At 46.4% G+C, this 18,057-nt stretch overlaps 1 protein-coding gene across 1 annotated transcript; it reads left to right on the forward strand.

Annotated features, from left to right (window-relative positions):
- The first annotated feature begins 14 nt into the window (after nt 1-14).
- Nucleotides 15-16,724, forward strand: TTI2 (TELO2 interacting protein 2). The gene is made up of 7 exons (XM_032961923.2): nt 15-316; nt 2,357-2,549; nt 11,407-11,499; nt 12,697-12,890; nt 14,245-14,388; nt 15,356-15,518; nt 16,504-16,724. Exons 1-7 carry the CDS (start codon nt 15-17, stop codon nt 16,579-16,581), a joined length of 1,167 nt encoding a protein of 388 aa, XP_032817814.1. The 3' UTR covers nt 16,582-16,724.
- The last annotated feature ends 1,333 nt before the right edge of the window (nt 16,725-18,057 follow it).

Genomic DNA, 18,057 nt, shown 5'->3' on the forward strand with positions numbered 1-18,057 from the left:
AGCGACGTCATGCGATGGCGGCTCCCAGTGGCGAGCAACGCGGAGCAGGGCCAGAGTGGGGGGCCGGGGACTTCGGGGATGTGGGGGGTGAGGGGAGCACGGGGGGCAAGGGTGGCGCGGGGGGTAAGGGAGGCACGGGGGACGCGGGGAGCACAGAGGATGCGGGGGGCAATGGGGGCGCAGGGGACCCGGGTGGCACGGGGGACGCGGGGGAGCCGGGCCTGAGGTCCCGACCTGCGGCGTTGGGAGTCTTGGGGCCGCAGGGTGAGGCGTCAACGGAGGGCAAGATCCGCCGCCTCAGAGACTCGCTTCGCAGGTAACGGGGGGGGGGGGGGGTGGCAGCGCGCCTCCAACACCTCAAGTGTTTTATTTTTATTATTTTATTTCCATTCTACGTGACTTTACCGAAAGAACCAATAAGGCGAACATGTACCTAGCCTGGCACAAGCAAGCGCTGTGTTGCAACGTCACCGAACAAGTGAGAGAGAGGCTACGGTGCTCGACCTTGCACCGTCTCTGCAGATTCACGGAGGCAGTGTTGACCCAACTGCGAAATTCCATACAATAGAGTGAAGTCTGCAATGTAGAATTTTGAGTGAACATTGCAGTGTTGACGAAGACAAATATCCCTCGTATAGGCGTTACAGGCTTTTGGGGCAAGTGCTGTTAGCGAGTAGCACCTATGAAGGCCGTCATAGTGGCACACGAGGGGGATGGGTGATCTGCACCACGCCCGGCCGCCTTTGTCTCCTTGGTCGCGATGTTTTACACACCGCACCAGGTACTCATTTGAGACTGAGTCGACCTAAGGGAGGCCCAGTTCAGATAATCATCACTAGTGTTGGCCGTGAGCGGGAACTCGGGTTGCCGGGTTTGTAGTGCAGTGCGCTAACCACTGCGCCACCGCTCTCTATTGCAATATTGACAACCTACGTACGTGCGCATTACCATAAACACAACATTCGAGACTAACACAGCGCATCTCCTTGGACAGTCATTTCCCCGCACCTTCGATTAGCACGGCTGGCTACTTACGGTCGAAAGAAGTTCAAGATATTGTAGATAATACACATCTGTGCCACATCAGTCCATCTCTTCTCTAGCCCGTACCATGTCCGTTTAGCCCCATCCGTCCGGCCGAACAGAAGTTAGTTGGGCATGCGGTGGCTGGGCATGCGGGGGCTGGGAATGCGGGCTACATGACCCAGCCAACGCAGCCTCATTTGCCGGAGCTCACTGATGGGACTGTGTCCAGATTCTTCAAGGACCTGTGAAATCACACAACCCAGTCTGGTTAAACCCAAGATGGATCGTAGGCAGCCTAGCCTGAATATTTCAACCTAGTGCAGATGTTCCTTAAGAGGGCTCCACGTTTTGCACGCATAGAGAAGGGAGGGCATTACTGTGGCTGAGAAGATAAAGCTTAGTCCAAATTATGGAACAAATTGTAAACAACTGTTGTCTGTGCTCATTCAAAGGAGGATGAACAGCAAAACTACACCAACTCTGCTAAAGCCCTCTCGTGGCTGCTATCAGACTTCGACATTGGAATTTAACTCCTGAACATATTGTCATCATATGGACAAATAACTTAATTGACCTACCGTGTCCCGGTCGAAGGTTTATTCTTTATTTCTGGTAGCGATTACGGCTCCTTCCAAATTCTGGCATACTCAAGTCCAGATCCTAGAGGTTTCAGTACTTGTTGAGTTTTATATTATAACACGATTTATAATGTGCACATATTTTGCGAGTCGGATGCAATGTTCATTCATGAACTCGGAGGCCCGGAGCCATGACTTTCAAGTCCCTCATACGTGAGAGCCTGAATAGGTTATAGCCTGAAGAGGTCAGAGCCTGAAGGAGTGAGAGCCTTGAAGGGATGAGAGCCTGAAGAGGTGAGAGCCTGAAGAGGTGAGAGCCTGAAGAGGTTAGAGCCTGAAGAGGTGAGAGCCTTGAAGGGGTGAGAGCCTGAAGAGGTGAGAGCCTTGAAGGGGTGAGAGCCTTGAAGGAGTGAGAGCCTTGAAGGGGTGAGAACCTTGAAGGGGTGAGAGCCTTGAAGGGGTGAGAGCCTTGAAGGGGTGAGAGCCTTGAAGGGGTGAGAGCCTTGAAGGGGTGAGAGCCTGAAGAGGTGAGAGCCTGAAGAGGTGAGAGCCTGAAGAGGTGAGAGCCTTGAAGGGGTGAGAGCCTTGAAGAGGTGAGAAGTGTGGAGAGGCATGGGTGGAGACCTTGATAGAGAGCTTGGTGGCACAGGGTCATGATTTTACACTGTCGTAAATTTGATGGGATATAATGTTTTGAGTTGGTGCGTTATTTACACGTGACCTTGTTTGTCATGCTTCACCCATCTTACCAGGGACAACTGGAAGGAGAATGAGAGCGCAAAGTGCGAGTTCGTCAGGCTCCTGCTGCAGGTGGTGAGGCCACACGTGGGCGCGACGCTCGTGAGGGAGGCGCTGCTGCCCCCCACGCTGCTCTTCTCCGACGACTTCGAGCTGGAGAACCAGCTGCTGGGCGTGCGCTGCCTGCACCACATCGTTCTGAATACGGTGAGCATCCCCAACCACGTGGAAACAAAACCGCCGACGAGGTGTGCTCATTGGCGCCGATGATGGCAGCCTCGGCCGGTTGGTGCACCTTGTTTTGTCCGGTTTTGTCTTGTTATGCTTGATCACCTGTGCTGGTGAGAGAGGCCTGCTGTTCAGCACACCCGTGCTGGTGAGAGCGGACTGCTGTTCAGCACACCGGTGGTAGTGAGAGAGGCCTGCTGTTCAGCACACCTGTGCTGGTGAGAGGGGCCTGCTTTTCAGCACACCCGTGCTGGTGAGAGAGGCCTGCTGTTCAGCACACCTGTGCTGGTGAGAGGGGCCTGCTGTTCAGCATATCTGTGCTGGTGAGAGAGGCCTGCTGTTCAGCACACCTGTGCTGGTGAGAGGGGCCTGCTGTTCAGCACACATGTGCTGGTGAGAGGGGCCTACTGTTCATCACACCAGTGCTGGTGAGAGAGGCCTGCTGTTCAACACACCTGTGCTGGTGAGAGGGGCCTGCTGTTCAGCACACTCGTGCTGGTGAGAGGGGACTGCTGTTCAGCACACCGGTGTTAGCGAGAGAGGCCTGCTGTTCAGCACACCCGTGCTGGTGAGAGGGGCCTACTGTTCATCACACCAGTGCTGGTGAGAGAAGCCTGCTCTTCAGCACACCCATGCTGGTGAGAGAGGCCTGCTGTTCAGCACACCCGTGCTGGTGAGAGAGGCCTGCTGTTCAGCACACCCGTGCTGGTGAGAAGATGGCGCCGATGATGGTAGCCTCAGCCGGTCGGTGCGCCCTGTTTTGTCTTGTTTTGTCTGTTATTTTCAGTGTTTTGCCAAGATTTTCGGAGTTCCCTAACAAGAGACAAACTTTTAAACATCAGGGAAACAACGCCTGTGGATTTATTTCCCACTTTTCTGCTTCCAGCGCAGAATTAGTGGGCATTCTAGTCAAAGCCGCGCTAGGCTTTGCTCAAGCAGTGAAACGCCACCCAAGGGGTAAACGGTCGGGTGCTCTCGTAAGACGCGGGATCCGAACAGTGCTTCCGAGCTTTTTCCTCTCCAACGTACGTTCACTGTGTAACAAAATGGACGAACTTCATCTACTGATGGTGAAAAACAGAGACTTTCTTTCATCTTCTGTTTTGTGTTTCACGGAGACATGGCTGTGTGATTTGATTCCGGACACTGCGCTACAACTGGCAGGATTCCATCTTGTAAGATCGGATCGTGATATAGCACTCTCCGGCAAGACGAGAGGCGGCGGTATTTGTTTTTACATTAACAGTGGCTGGTGTGTAGATGTCACAGTGATTCTGCAACATTGTTCACCGCTCCTTGAACCATTTTTTATAAACTGTAAACCTTTCTACTCGCCTCGCGAGTTCGTGTCGCTCATTTTGGTCGGAGTTTACTTGCCGCCGGGTCCTCGGGTTAATGAGGCCCAATGCATGCTCGCCAACCAGATTCTGAGTGTGGAGCGAGCAAATCCAGATTCGCTGGTTATCGTACTTGGCGACTTTAGCAAAGATAATCTCAGCCACGAACTCCCCAAATACATACAATTCATTAAATGCCCTACCAGAGAAGGGAACACTGGATCACTGCTACACTACAGTCAGTAGAGCCTACCACGCCATCCCCCGAGCAGCACTGGGACACTCTGACCATGCCATGGTCCACCTGATTCCTGCATACAGGCAGAAACTATAGCTCTGTAAACCTGCTGTGAGGACATCTAAACAGTGGACCAGCTAAATGCTCTCAAGACAGTTGAGATGGTTGTGGACTTCAGGAAGAATACAGCACCACTCACCCCCATCACCCTGTGCGACTCCCCAGTCAAAACTGTAGAGTCCTTCCGCTTCCTGGGCACTATTCTCTCCCGAGACCTCAAGTGGGAACTGAACATCAGCTCCCTCACCAAGAGAGCTCAACAGAGGATGTACTTCCTACGGCAGCTGAAGAAATTCAACCTGCCAAAGACAATGATGGTGCACTTCTATACAGCAATCATTGAATCTATCCTCACCTCACGCTGCTGCCACTGCCAAGGACAAGAGCAGACTGCAGCGTATCATCCACACTGCTGAGAAGGTGATTGCCTGCAATCTACCAACCCTCGAGGACCTGCACACCTCGAGGACCATGAGGCGAGCGAGGAAGATTGTGGCCGATTCCTCCCACCCTGCACACTCTCTGTTCCAGCTACTCCCCTCCGGCAGAAGGCTGCAGTCCATCAGGACCAAAACCTCACGCCACAAAAACAGTTTCTTCCCAGCCGCTGCTGGCCTCTTCAACAAGGCCAAGGGCTTACACTGACTTTAACATTTTATCTACAAAATTACACCTTGCCATATTTACACTGTTACCCTATTTGTATTTTTTGTATTTTTAGATTGTATCTTATAGCTACTTTATATTCAATATTTATTCCAAATGTTACATACTTTAGCCCCTTAGTGTTAGTTAGACTTTGTACCTTTAGTATAGTTAGACTTGTATACCACTTATTCTTGGTTCTTTCGGTAAAGTCACGTAGAAGGGAAACAATAAAGTAATAAAAATATAAAACAATAAAATTCTCACGACGTTTCAACTGCAACACAAGCAATCATCATCAGGTGTGAAAAACCACAGCAAGAAAATTTGAAAAAAGTGGCGTTTTTTTTAATGTTAGCACCACGGAGAGCGATTTGGCAGTTATTCAGATGGACGAGTCCATCTATGTTCAGAAAAGAGGAGGGGGGAGAAGAAAATAATGGATGCGGTCTGAAAGCCACCGTAAGCGTGAACAATCAATGAAGACCTAAATTGGTTTATCAAACCCTTCCAATGATTGCTAAGCCAGAATCCATATTCTCGGTTGAAATTGTCTCTGTGTTTGTATATGTGGATAGCCTCATAAACGAATCTCTCATGGTAGCCAGATGGCTTGCAAAGAACCTCTGTCTTGGAGAAGTCAGTGTCATGTGAGCCTAACAGTGATCTGCCACGGCCGAGGTGTTGGTCCTACTGTGTTTTAGGTCTGCTTTGTGTTCACGAATGCGGTCCGAGACATGTCGTTTGGTTTCTCCAATGTAACTACTACCACAGAGGCAACTTAGTTTGTAGACGCCAGGGTACTGTTTGTCCGGAATCACATCTTTTACAGACGGAACCAGATCACGGATTTTATGTAATGTGTTGAATTGGACCTGGATCTTGTGTTTATTCAAGATTTTGGAAATCTTTTTTGTGATCCCCGCAATGTAGGGTAACGTGATGGTTTTGAAAGGCTCAAGAGGGTACTTCTTCATGGTTGGAGTGATAGCTTTGCGGATTGTGTAGTCGGAATAACCATTAGCCTTAAGAGCTTGGTGTACGTGCTTGAGTTCACTGGCTATGTGTTCCTGGTCGGATATGCATTGGGCTCTATGGTGCAGAGTCTTGATGAGGGAATTCTTCGGGGATGGATGGTGGTGGGAATCCGGTTTCAGGTAAGCATCCATATGAGTAGCTTTCCTGTAGACAGAGTGGCTCATTGAACCATCAGGTCTCTTTTTTATTAGGACATCCACAAAAGGTAGGTTGCCATCTTTTTCGACTTCCATGGTAAATCTGATGGCTGGGTGTATGGAATTAATGTGGTCGAAGAATTGGTCTAGAGCAGGCCGGCCATGTGGCCAGATGACAAAAGTGTCATCCACATACCTCTTCCATAAGGTTGGGCACCGAGTGGTAGTCTGGATGGCGTCAGTCTCAAATCTATCCATGAAAATGTTGGCTACAACCAGAGATAGGGGGGAGCCCATTGGGGTGCCCTCAGTTTGTTTGTAGAAAGTTCCATTCCAAGTGAAGTATGTATTGGTTAAGCAGTGTCTCACCAGGGGGGACTCCTCAGTGTTTAGTCCTTGATGAACCAAGTCTTCAATTATGGTGTCAGGTACAGGAACTTTGGTGAATAAGGAAACTACGTCAAAACTGACAAGCAGGTCGTCTGGGGACCGGTAAATACCCGTGATTGTCGATACCAGGTGAGTAGAATTTTGTACCGCAGAGGTGGTTTTTCCAGTGAAAGGCCGCAGGATTTCAGACAAAACGAGCCAGTTTGTAGGTGGGGAGTTGATAGTATAGACGATGGGACGAAGGGGTGTATCTACTTCATGTATTTTTGGTAAGCCATATAATCTTGGTGGCCTGGCAGCAGAAGGTTTCAACGAAAACTGTTTGGTTTGATCAATTAATGCGGTTGAATCAGACATGATTTTGTTGGTTTGTATGACGAGGCTGTCGGTGGGATCTCTTTTTATTTTTGTATAGCTGCCATCGTTGAGTAATTCTTGAATTTTGTTGTTATATTCTATTTTATCCATGATGACAGTGGCATTGCCCTTGTCGGCTGAGAGGATGACAATGTCATCCTTTTTTTAATTTATATAATTCAAAACACTCATCTTTGCTGAGGTTGCTAGCTGGCATCTTAGCGTTTTTGAGGGTTGCAGCGATTTCAGATCTTGCTACGTCTGCAGCGATGTGACCCAGGCCCTTGAGAGCCACGTCTACTTGGGCAATGATATCATTAACTGGTATGTGTTTAGGTTTGACTGCAAAGTTTAGCCCTTTAGCTAAAACAGATTTCAGACCATCGGAAATAGAGCTGTTACTGCGGTTAATTACGACTTTGTTAACGTCTAGCTTTTTGGTGTATGGGTTCGGTCTTTTGTTGGAGAGGAGGTTAAATTTGGAAACAGGTTGTCCTTACATTTGGTCGACATAGTGGCAGGTGAAGAGGCAGTCATATTGTCTACATTCATAATAAAGGTTTTTGGGTTAGATCGCATTATTTATAAATGTGTTGTAACCCTGCACCACCCGACACGGCCAATCAGCAAAAAGTGTCACGTTGGCAAAAGACAAATAGTTAACTACTTTAGCCCACCGGTGTGTTTAAGAGTGAATCCTCAACATTTACAGTTGAGTACGACGTTTTGCTGGTAATTACATCCAGCATCATCGGGCAATTCGCCAGAATGGTAAAGCCCTCACTTGCTCCCGGTCTTAAATAGAGCAGCAGGGTGACGTCATCATTTAACTCATTCAGGTGCAGTGATTTGAGGCGGGGGGGGGGGGGGGTATTGTAATTATATAATGGACTGGTAATCAGTCAATTGTTATGATTAGTAATGAGTTGTAGATTAGTAATTAGTTGTAATGTGTGAGCAAGTGAGGGCTTTACCATTCTGGCGAATTGCCCGATAATGCTGGATGTAATTACCAGCGAAACGTCGTACTCAAACTGTAAATGTTGTGGATTCACACTTCAACACACCGGTGGGCTAAAGTAGTCAACTATTTGTCTTTTGTCAACGTGACACTTTTTTGCTGATTGGCCGTGTCGGGTGGTGGAGGGTTACGACATGTTTATAAATAATGCGATTTAACCCAAAAACCTTTATTATTAATAATATTGGTCGCGAAAGCCTACGTGTTAAACTGATATTGTCTACATGTTCCCAATCCGATGTGGACATTGTTGCCGTCAATGATAAGTGTGATTTGTAAAGTGTCTTGTCTAACTGATCTAGTTCGGTGTGTATAAGTCTGATTTTCTCTGAGATAAAAGCTAAGCTTGTTCTGGAAAGAATTTGTTTCGCATTAGAAGTTACAGCAGCAGAGGTCAGTGTAAATGCGATTGGTATTACCCCAGAATCGCGGCATCTCTTCAGAAAGGTGAGAGACTCGATCAGCTGAGCCTTCTTATCCCGGAGTTTGTTGAAGGATCTCAAAGTTATGTGGAAACCCTCCCCGTAGAGGCAGTTAAATTTAGATTTAAAGCTTTCGTGACTGCAAGGATTCATATTCTTGGTTCTTTCGGTAAAGTCACGTAGAAGGGAAGCAATAAAGTAATAAAAATATAAAAAATAAAATTATCACGACGTTTCGACTGCAACACCAGCAATCATCATCAGGTGTGAAAACCACAACAAGAAAATTTGAAAAAAGTGGCGGTTATTTTTAACGTTAGCACCACGGAGAGAGATTTGACAGTTTGTTCAGACGAACGAGTCCATCTATGTTCGGAAAAAAGGAGGGGAGAGACGAAAAATAATGGATGCGGTCTGAAAGCCACCTTAAGCGTGATCAATCAATTAAGACCCAAAATGGTTAATCAAATCCTTCTAATGATTGCTAAGCCAGAATCCATCTTCTTGGTTGAAATTGTCTCTGTGTTTGTACAGTGACGTAAAAAAGTATTTGATCCCCTGCTGATTTTGTATGTTTGCCCACTGACAAATAAATGATCAGTCTATAATTTTAATGGTAGGTTTATTTGAACATTGAGAGACAGAATAACAACAACAAAATTCAGAAAAACGCATGTCAAAAATTTTATAAATTGATTTGCATTTTAATGAGGGAAATAAGTATTTGACCCCTCTGCAAAACATGACTTAGTACTTGGTGGCAAAACCCTTGTTGGCAATGACAACAAGGTCAGACGTTTCTTGTAGTTGGCCACCAGATTTGCACACATCTCAGGAGGGATTTTGTCCCACTCCTCTTTGCAGATCTTCTCCAAGTCATTAAGGTTTCGAGGCTGACGTTTGGCAACTCGAACCTTCAGCTCCCTCCACAGATTTTCTATGGGATTAAGGTCTGGAAACTAGTTAGGCCACTCCACGACCTTAATGTGCTTCTTCTTGAGCCACTCCTTTGTTGCCTTGGCCGTGTGTTTTGGGTCATTGTCATGCTGGAATACCCATCCACGACCCATTTTCAATGCCCTGGCTGAGGGAAGGAGGTTCTCACCCAAGATTTGACGGTACATGGCCCCGTCCATCGTCCCTTTGATGCGGTGAAGTTGTCCTGTCCCCTTAGCAGAAAAACACCCCCAAGCATAATGTTTCCACCTCCATGTTTGACGGTGGAGATGGTGTTCTTGGGGTCATAGGCAGCATTCCTCCTCCTCCAAACACGGCGAGTTGAGTTGATGCCACAGAGCTCCATTTTGGTCTCATCTGACCACAACACTTTCACCCAGTTGTCCACTGAATCATTCAGATGTCCATTGGCAAACTTCAGACGGGCATGTATATGTGCTTTCTTGAGCAGGGGGACCTTGCGGGCGCTGCAGGATTTCAGTCCTTCATGGCGTAGTGTGTTACCAATTGTTTTATTGGTGACTATGGTCCCAGCTGCCTTGAGATCATTGACAAGATCCTCGGCTGATTCCTCACCGTTCTCATGATCATTGCAACTTCACGAGGTGAGATCTTGCATGGAGCCCCAGGCCGAGGGAGATTGACAGTTCTTTTGTGTTTCTTCCATTTGCGAATAATTGCACCAACTGTTGTCACCTTCTCATCAAGCTGCTTGGCAATGGTCTTGTAGCCCATTCCAGCCATGTGTAGGTCTACAATCTTGTCCCTGACATCCTCGGAGAGCTCTTTGGTCTTGGCCATGGTGGAGAGTTTGGAATCTGATTGATTGCTTCTGTGGACAGGTGTCTTTTATACAGGTAACAAGCTGAGATTAGGAGCACTCCCTTTAAGAGTGTGCTCCTAATCTCAGCTAGTTACCTGTATAAAAGACACCTGGGAGCCAGAAATCTTTTTGATTGAGAGGGGGTAAAATACTTATTTCCCTCATTAAAATGCAAATCAATTTATAACATTTTGACATGCGTTTTTCTGGATTTTTTTGTTGTTTCTCTGTCTCTCACTGTTCAAATAAACCTACACTTAAAATTATAGACTGATCAATTCTTTGTCAGTGGGCAAACGTACAAAATCACCAGGGGATCAAATACTTTTTTACCTCACTGTATATGTGGATAGCCTCATGAACGAATCTTTCATGGTAGCCAGATGGCTTACAAAGAACCTCTATATTTAATTTACCGTGTAAGGCTCACTGAGCTATATAGCTGTTTTTTTCAGAAGTGACCTGGCTACAAATGATAGCTCAATGAAGTGGCTTATCGTGTGGCAATTCATTGCAGCCAGATTCTCTAAACGCATGTTTCTAAATGTGGGGAAAAACCAGAGAACCCAGAGAAATATCCACGCGACCATGGGGAGAACAAGCAAACTCCAAATATACAGGCATCAGGGTCGGGATCGAACCCACGACCTCCAGTATTCCAGTCGAGGTAGTTAATATCTCGCCACCATGTGCAGAGAATCACGGTTCGATCCAGTAGGCCGCCCTGATTAATACTGTGTTATAATCATACATTCTGATTAATTCTGTGTAATAACCATACTTTCTTACACAATATTTTTCACAGTAGATGCTATGGTCCACATTTAGAGAAATTACCTGCAAGCTACTAAACTGGGATTACAATTATCGCGAGTGAATGCCCACTTTCAAGCCGGTGCTGAGTCACGTCGTGCCACACAGAGACAGCCGCCACTGGTTGAGATGGGATGTGATGCTTTGAGATGTCGAAGCATATACGTACCATATTGATGCAAATATTCAGATTATAATTATTATTCACATTTGTTCCTATTAATGTGGATGGTGAGTAACCCTTGGCAATTACAGACAAGGGTAGCAGGTCTAGTAATATTTTACTTCAGAGCACCTCTGATTGATTGGTACAGATCCCCAAATGCTATAGATTTTTCAGAAGACATCATTTAAGAGGCTTTTTTCAGAATGAGAAATCGTCTAATTAATCCGCTGTACAGGAAATTTATAAAATTACCGATAAATAAATTGCTATATGTTTTCGCTGCTCATAAAATCATGTGATGTTAAGAATTAAACGTTAAAATTGTGGATGATTCAGTTCATTTTATGAATATTTATCATTTTTACCATCGTTCAAATTGTTGTTGTATGATTATTCATGTGTGACTGTAACATTCTGTTTTTGCTTAAATAGCCGGCAGCAGAATTGAGATGCCACAATCAAGCCCAGGTGATCTACCATGCGCTGCACCGTCACCTCTACTCCAGGGAACACGAGCTTGTGCAGGTACAGGACTCGGTGGATGGTGACACAATCATTACTTCAGCTTCTTTCATCGGGAGATGCTACTCATTTTTTGTTGAAACGTACTGTTTCAATCTACCGTATCATCCTATTGTCCACAAACGCTCAGAGAATTGCTGGCAGAAGGTGATTGAGCATGCAGATATTACAAACACGGTGTTTCCAGATTGAAAATTATTACCCTCCGGTCATCCTTGCAGCAGCGGCTTTTGGCTAACCATCGAACAACGACAATCATTGCATCGCATGCTTTCAGATGTGCTTCTGCAGCTGTCTGGAACGCTCTTGCTTCTAATATTAGGAAGCCACTGGAGCTGTGCACTTTTAAATCTTATTTAATTTCTTTAGAACTTCGTTTTTGTATTTAGCATGTTCTCCTTACCATACACCTCGGATAAGCACGATTGGCTATGTATGGTGTGAAAGAAGTTCAACATGCACATACGTGATCAGTGCAGCTAAAATTCTGGCAGTGTGTATTGTATGCTACGTTTTTACACCCCCCCCCCCCCTCCGTGCATACATCTGGCCAACTGTGGTCTGATCCAGCCACTGGCTGTTCATCTCATTGAAAACTGTTCATTGTTAATGCTCAGACAGCCATATTCAGGCACACTGAGGATTTCTCATCATTCAATTGGTTTAAAACTATCATTGGGATATTCGTTAAATGTATTCCGTTTTTTTTACTTCATGAATCGGCTCGCTTGCCGATGTCTTTTTATTTCACAATACAAGCGGACTTCAATACACAAGACATAATCATTTGGCTTCCCTCTAATTCTGCTTTCATGAAAATTAACTTTTTTTTATTTTAAAATTTATAAGGCAGTGGTGGTAATAAACACAGTTAACTTATTTGTGACTGTGCTGATGTGATTGCACGGTGTCATGCGCAAAGAACCTGGCATCCCGAGTTCGATCCCTGCTCACGGCCAACACCAGTGACGAATATCTGAACCAGTCTTGGGCCTCCCCTAGGTCGACTCAGCCTCAAATGAGTACCTAGTGTGATGTGTAACATCGCCACTGGGAAAACAATGGCGGCCATGTGTGGTGTTGGCCACCCGCCCTCTCGTGTGCCGTGCAGGCCTTCATAGGTGCTCGCTAATGGCACTTGCCCCAGCAGTCTGTTCAGACGATGCGGGGGATCTTTGATTTTGTACTGTGTCAATGCAGGCTGTGCACAGGTGTTTGCTGATTCTGCTGCCGGTGCTGGAAGGACCGTACCTGGCCAATGCTAGCCCTGGTAAAGCCAATCCCATGGCACTCACCAGCAAGGTGCTGCTGCTCACTCTCTCCCACATGGAGATGGAGGACAGACTGTCCCTCCGGCGTGTTTATGCTGAAGTGCTTCCTGCCTACATTGACAGGTGTGTGTGTGGTACACAGTGCGTCGCTCCGATATCACTCTCACACATATAGCATATAACAGTACTGTGTGAATGTGTATTAATTTTGGTAGGATTAGAGCATATTCTCATTGACATCAAATGACGATGCATGGGCAGATAGCCCGTAGGTGTCTAATGCATATTTTGTCATTTGTTTCCACTTTCCTCTGTCTTGTGCTAATATGCTCAGTGCCAAATCTTTCTGGCACCAATCTCCTATGTCGTCGTCATCAAGCCATTCTCTATGAGGTCTTCTCTTTCCTGTTCCTTCCATTTTTCCGAATAACACACTTTTAATTTTCCTGTTATTGTCCATCTGTCCAAATAGTTGCAGTTTCTTTCACATCACTGCCTGCATCAGGTCTCCTTCATTTTGCTGGTCATGTCCAATGTGTCTGCAGCTTTTTACACAATGTGCCTTCCACATCGTGTGGGTCATGGGCAAACGTCATCGGTGGGACTCGTGTAAATGTGGGGGGCTCCAGAGGTTCCTAGTCGTGGGTTGCGAGATCCCCCTAGCATAGCACAAATTAATTTCCCTAAGTGTGGTGGCAGGTTGAGGTGTCGATGCAGTACATTCTGTAAAGTGGATTGGAAATATACGTGGAGAAAGTGTTAACCCTCGACAGGGTAGCCGACATCATAGTCATTAAACAACCAATAGAAATGAATTACAGGAAATTATTGAAGTCATGATTTAATAAGGCTGCAATGTTGGATTCAAGATGAATATGATGGAACAAGTTTGCATAATGAAGAGTTTGTTGGAGTCGCAATTTGACAAAATAGCAGAATATTGTAATTGTACTCGACATGCCTTGCCTCAATTGTAACTTAATAAAATATTGACTGATTTGCTAAACCTAAGCCAATTTTGAGATTGCCCTTTCCTATACGGTCTTGTTCTCCTAAGACGCGGTAGTTGCGTTCCTGAAGAACACCGCGTTATGGTAAATCGTGTTATAATAAATAATATATAATATAAGGTTAAAGCACAGTCTGCCATAACACACAAGATGCGTACGCAGGCTGAACAACGGCTGAGGCGCGTGGGTAGCATCTAGAAGCATCCAGCAGCATCCCGCCTTGTACAATGCTACGCCGAGACAGCCGTACGACTGCTTATTCCTACTCGAGTGACGTAGTTACGTTCACTCAATCGGGTTCTATCCAATTCGCATCCCGCATTATAGAAAATGTGTTGCCTAATACATTAATCACGCTATATCCAATTCTCATTAGGAAAATACGGATTACAGGAGAACAGGCAAGTATTATGGAAACACTGAAGGTGGCACAAGTGAACTCGTGTGTGTGTGCGCACACCGGTCAGGTTGGGCATTCTCATTGTGCGACACATGAAGCAGCTGCTGGGTGTTGTGGGCGCCTTCCTGGAAGTGAGCGACGGCCCTAAGGAGGAGGCCCGAGCCTACATCCTCCTTGCCCTCAAGAGCCTCATCAGCTGCGCGTGGCCCCGGTAAGTTGCTACAAAGATAAACATCTCTCGTACAGCCTTAGCAGACTGTTGGGGAAAGTGCGGCATGATACATGAGGGGGTGGGTGGGTGGCCACCACCACGGCGGACCGCCTTTGTCTCTCCAGTGGCGATTTTCTTATGCATCGCACCAGGTACTCATTTGAGGCTGAGTCGACCTAGGTCAGGCCCCAGGACCGGTTCAGATAATCGTCACTGGTGTTGGCCGTGAGTGGGAATCGAACTTGCGTCAACGGGTTTGTAGTGCAGCGTGCTAACCGCGATACTACTGCTCCCCACATATCGCCACAAAGACAAAGATCCACTGTATAGCCTTAACAGACTGTTGGGGCAAGTGCTATTCGCGAACATCTGTTAAGGTCGGCACGGCACACGATGGGGTGGGTGACCAGCACCACGCCCAACCACCTTTGTCTCCCCAGTGGCGGTGTTTACTCACCTCACCAGGAACTGATTTGAGGCTGAGTCGACCTAGGGCATGACCGATTCTGATAATCATGAGCAGGAATCGAACTCGGATCGTCAAGTTCGTAGCGCAGCGTTCTAACCACTACATTACCGCTCCCCATAAGTTGCTACACACATACGCATTCATTTCTCGGGTGCTATGATTACCAATTCGCCATCGACTCTCAATCAATATATAAACTTTCCATTTTATACTATATTTGCATACGTGAGCTTTGAAATTTCCACTGCTCAGGAGTGAACTTTAATGTAGTGCTCCCTATAAATTGCAAAAACTAATATCTACTTTTACACAAGTCTAATGTGAGTGATAGATTGCACTTCGCCAGTCACAATGAGGAGACCTCCGTCATCCTTCACTTATGGAAGAGGTCGCTCGTGTGCAGTCCCAACTCGGCCAAGTGCAGTGCATAACCAGTCATGCACGTGAGACGTAGATTGTTTGGTGGTCTTGCTTTTTTTCCGAATGCCGTTTGTCTAGGATGGCGGCGCGATGCGGTTTCCTGGTGAAGCTGCTGCTGCGGTTTGCGTACGACATCTCGGCCGAACGGACGACGGTACACGGCAGCGTGCAGCACGCGCTGCTCACTCACGCGGCCGATTGCCTCGTCTCACTCGACCGCTGTTGTGGTGGACAGGTGCAGGTAGGGCCCACGAGGCCGCACGGCCCCAACAGTGTCATGCTAAAAGCATATCTGAGGACTGCTTCAAATTTAAAATAATGTCCACCTCCCGTACGGTATCAGTATCGGCACAAACACGACACACGGCCATGCTCGGACATAGCACGACGGGCACGTGAATAAGTTGATGACCACGAACTAGATGGATCGCACTGACTCGAGAATCGTGGACTCAGGCGATGGAAGAGCAGCCGGATGCAAATGAGCGAATGTGCACGGGGGGACAATAACCACGGAGATGGAGCAATCGAATGGGTTAATGGGAAGGACCACGTCGGATTTTGGCATTGCAGAATTGAGGAATTGCGACGGTGTTGGAGCGTCCTTCATCCAGCAGTGGATAGAGTTGTGATGATAATGTTGATAGAAGCATAACAAATAAACACCCCCTTGATAGTCATCTACACTGGAACAAAAAGTGCTGTTAGGATACACTTATTAAGCCAGGTACAGTGCACAAGCAGTTGGTGTGGACAGTACCATATCCAACCACCTTTGTCTCCCCAGTGGTGACATTACACACCACTTCCAGGTACTTACGTAAAGCTAAGTCATCCTAAGAGAGACCCAGAACTGGTTCAGATGTCACTTGCCACTGATATAATTTCGAGCCACGAATTGAACTCAAATGACTTTGCACATTTCAGAGCCCTACCCACTCCACCACCATTTCCCTCACCACATAGCCTTAACAGACTGTTGGTGCAAGTCCTGTTAGCGAGCACCTACGAAGGCTGGCATGACACACATCTTTGCACCCACACATTCACACACACACTGCAGCAGATGCATCTGCATCTTCAAAAGCAGTAGAATCTGTATATTATAATTAATACTGTCGTCAGCAGCAGCAAGCAGTTAGCAGTGTTTGTGGGGAGACTTACTGGCCTTTATCATGGGAATGTGTAATTTCCACCGCTGACTCCAATGTGCTTGTTTTGTTTAGGCTTTGCTGAGGGACGTAAAGAAGGCTTCTGACAACCCAGGTGTCCTGTATTGCGTTACAACGGTGTTTAGCGAGTGAACGTGTCCAGAGTGCTGCTGTTATTACAAGGTTATACCGACAGTGATATTAATATATCAGTAGCCTTCAGGCACTATTGGCAAACGAAGCAGTGAAAATGTGTGATCGTACTCTATTGAAGCGAACGCAGAGATGACAAGGCTGATACCTTCCATATCACCATGGAGCCAAGCTATATTTTATTGTGTTTCTCCTAATAATAATGTCAAATTGCTATCCGGATGTTTTCTAGTTTTGTGCTAAATTAGCATTACAATAAACATATTTTGTAAAAAGTTAATGATTATATGCATCCCTTTTTATATCACATTTGTTTTTACAAAATTAAGTGAGACAATCTCCTAGCAGTGCATGGCTTGCCATTTAACACTGGTGTTTTTTTAATTACTGCCGAGTATTGGGAATCCATTTGATAAACTTGCCTTGCATGTATATAGGGTAAACTCCTGAATAGCAACAGATCTATATACAGTCTGTTCGATAACTCGTGTCTCGGCCTCACTGTGCGCTGCGTTGCACCACTATCCGAGTAGGTAACCTCGCATTCAATAAACCTTCAAAGCCAGGGTGAACATCCGACTGCAATGTATTTAATTATTAGAAAGAGGTAAAACTGATAGAAAAACACAGCACAAAATACAGCATCTGTTAATACTTGTGTTGTGACATTTCCTGTCACTATACTGTAGCGCCAGCCCCTAATTTGGGAGTGCTGCTAAGTGCTGGGAACCTCCCTAGGAGGCTGAGGGACACGTGACCGGGGGCCAGGAGCCCCTGTCTTGATACAGCAGGGGGCGTGGCCGAGGGCGTGGCGAAGCCACGGCCAAGGAAATAAAGGGGGAGCCCCGACAGGGATCGGGGCTCATTTGTGGGGATCGTCCTGGAACTCGCTCTTCGTTCGTCGGTTGAACCTTAGCTGGGAATCATGGATCAGACAGCGTGTGTGCTGGCTGAACGTTCGCTAGGGTTAACTCGCACGCACATAGCGACATTATAGCTACACCTAGCTAAAGAACCAAAGTGTTACCGTAGGTTGTGTAATGTCTTGCCTCCCAGTTCGTGTGTGCGCCTCAGTGTATCACACTACACTTGCAATATCAACACAATGAATGAACACTGCAGCATCATAACATTGTCTTAGATAACATGAAACTCAACAATAGGTCCTGGATGGACCAGGCACCTCCATTAGCACTGAATAACTATACATCAAGAGAATAAGCTACTGTGTTAAATAAGGTCACTTTGTGTAATCACCATACTGCAGCCTAAATGTACGGCGCTGCACATAACACTGAACTGTGGATGAGATACTTCATCCTTGCTCTCAAGAACACATTAAAGTTATATGGGCACAAGTCTGGCTCGACTTGTCCAACTATAAATATCATTCACAAGTGGCAGGCTTCATTGTTAACTAAGCCTCATATTTATCATAATTTAACAGCATTATAAAGGCAATCCTAACAAAACAGC

The sequence above is a fragment of the Petromyzon marinus genome, chromosome 27 (assembly GCF_048934315.1).
Source record: "Petromyzon marinus isolate PM22_M1 ecotype Great Lakes invasive population chromosome 27, UKy_Petmar_22M1.pri1.0, whole genome shotgun sequence".
NCBI classification, from domain to species: Eukaryota; Metazoa; Chordata; class Hyperoartia; order Petromyzontiformes; family Petromyzontidae; genus Petromyzon; species Petromyzon marinus.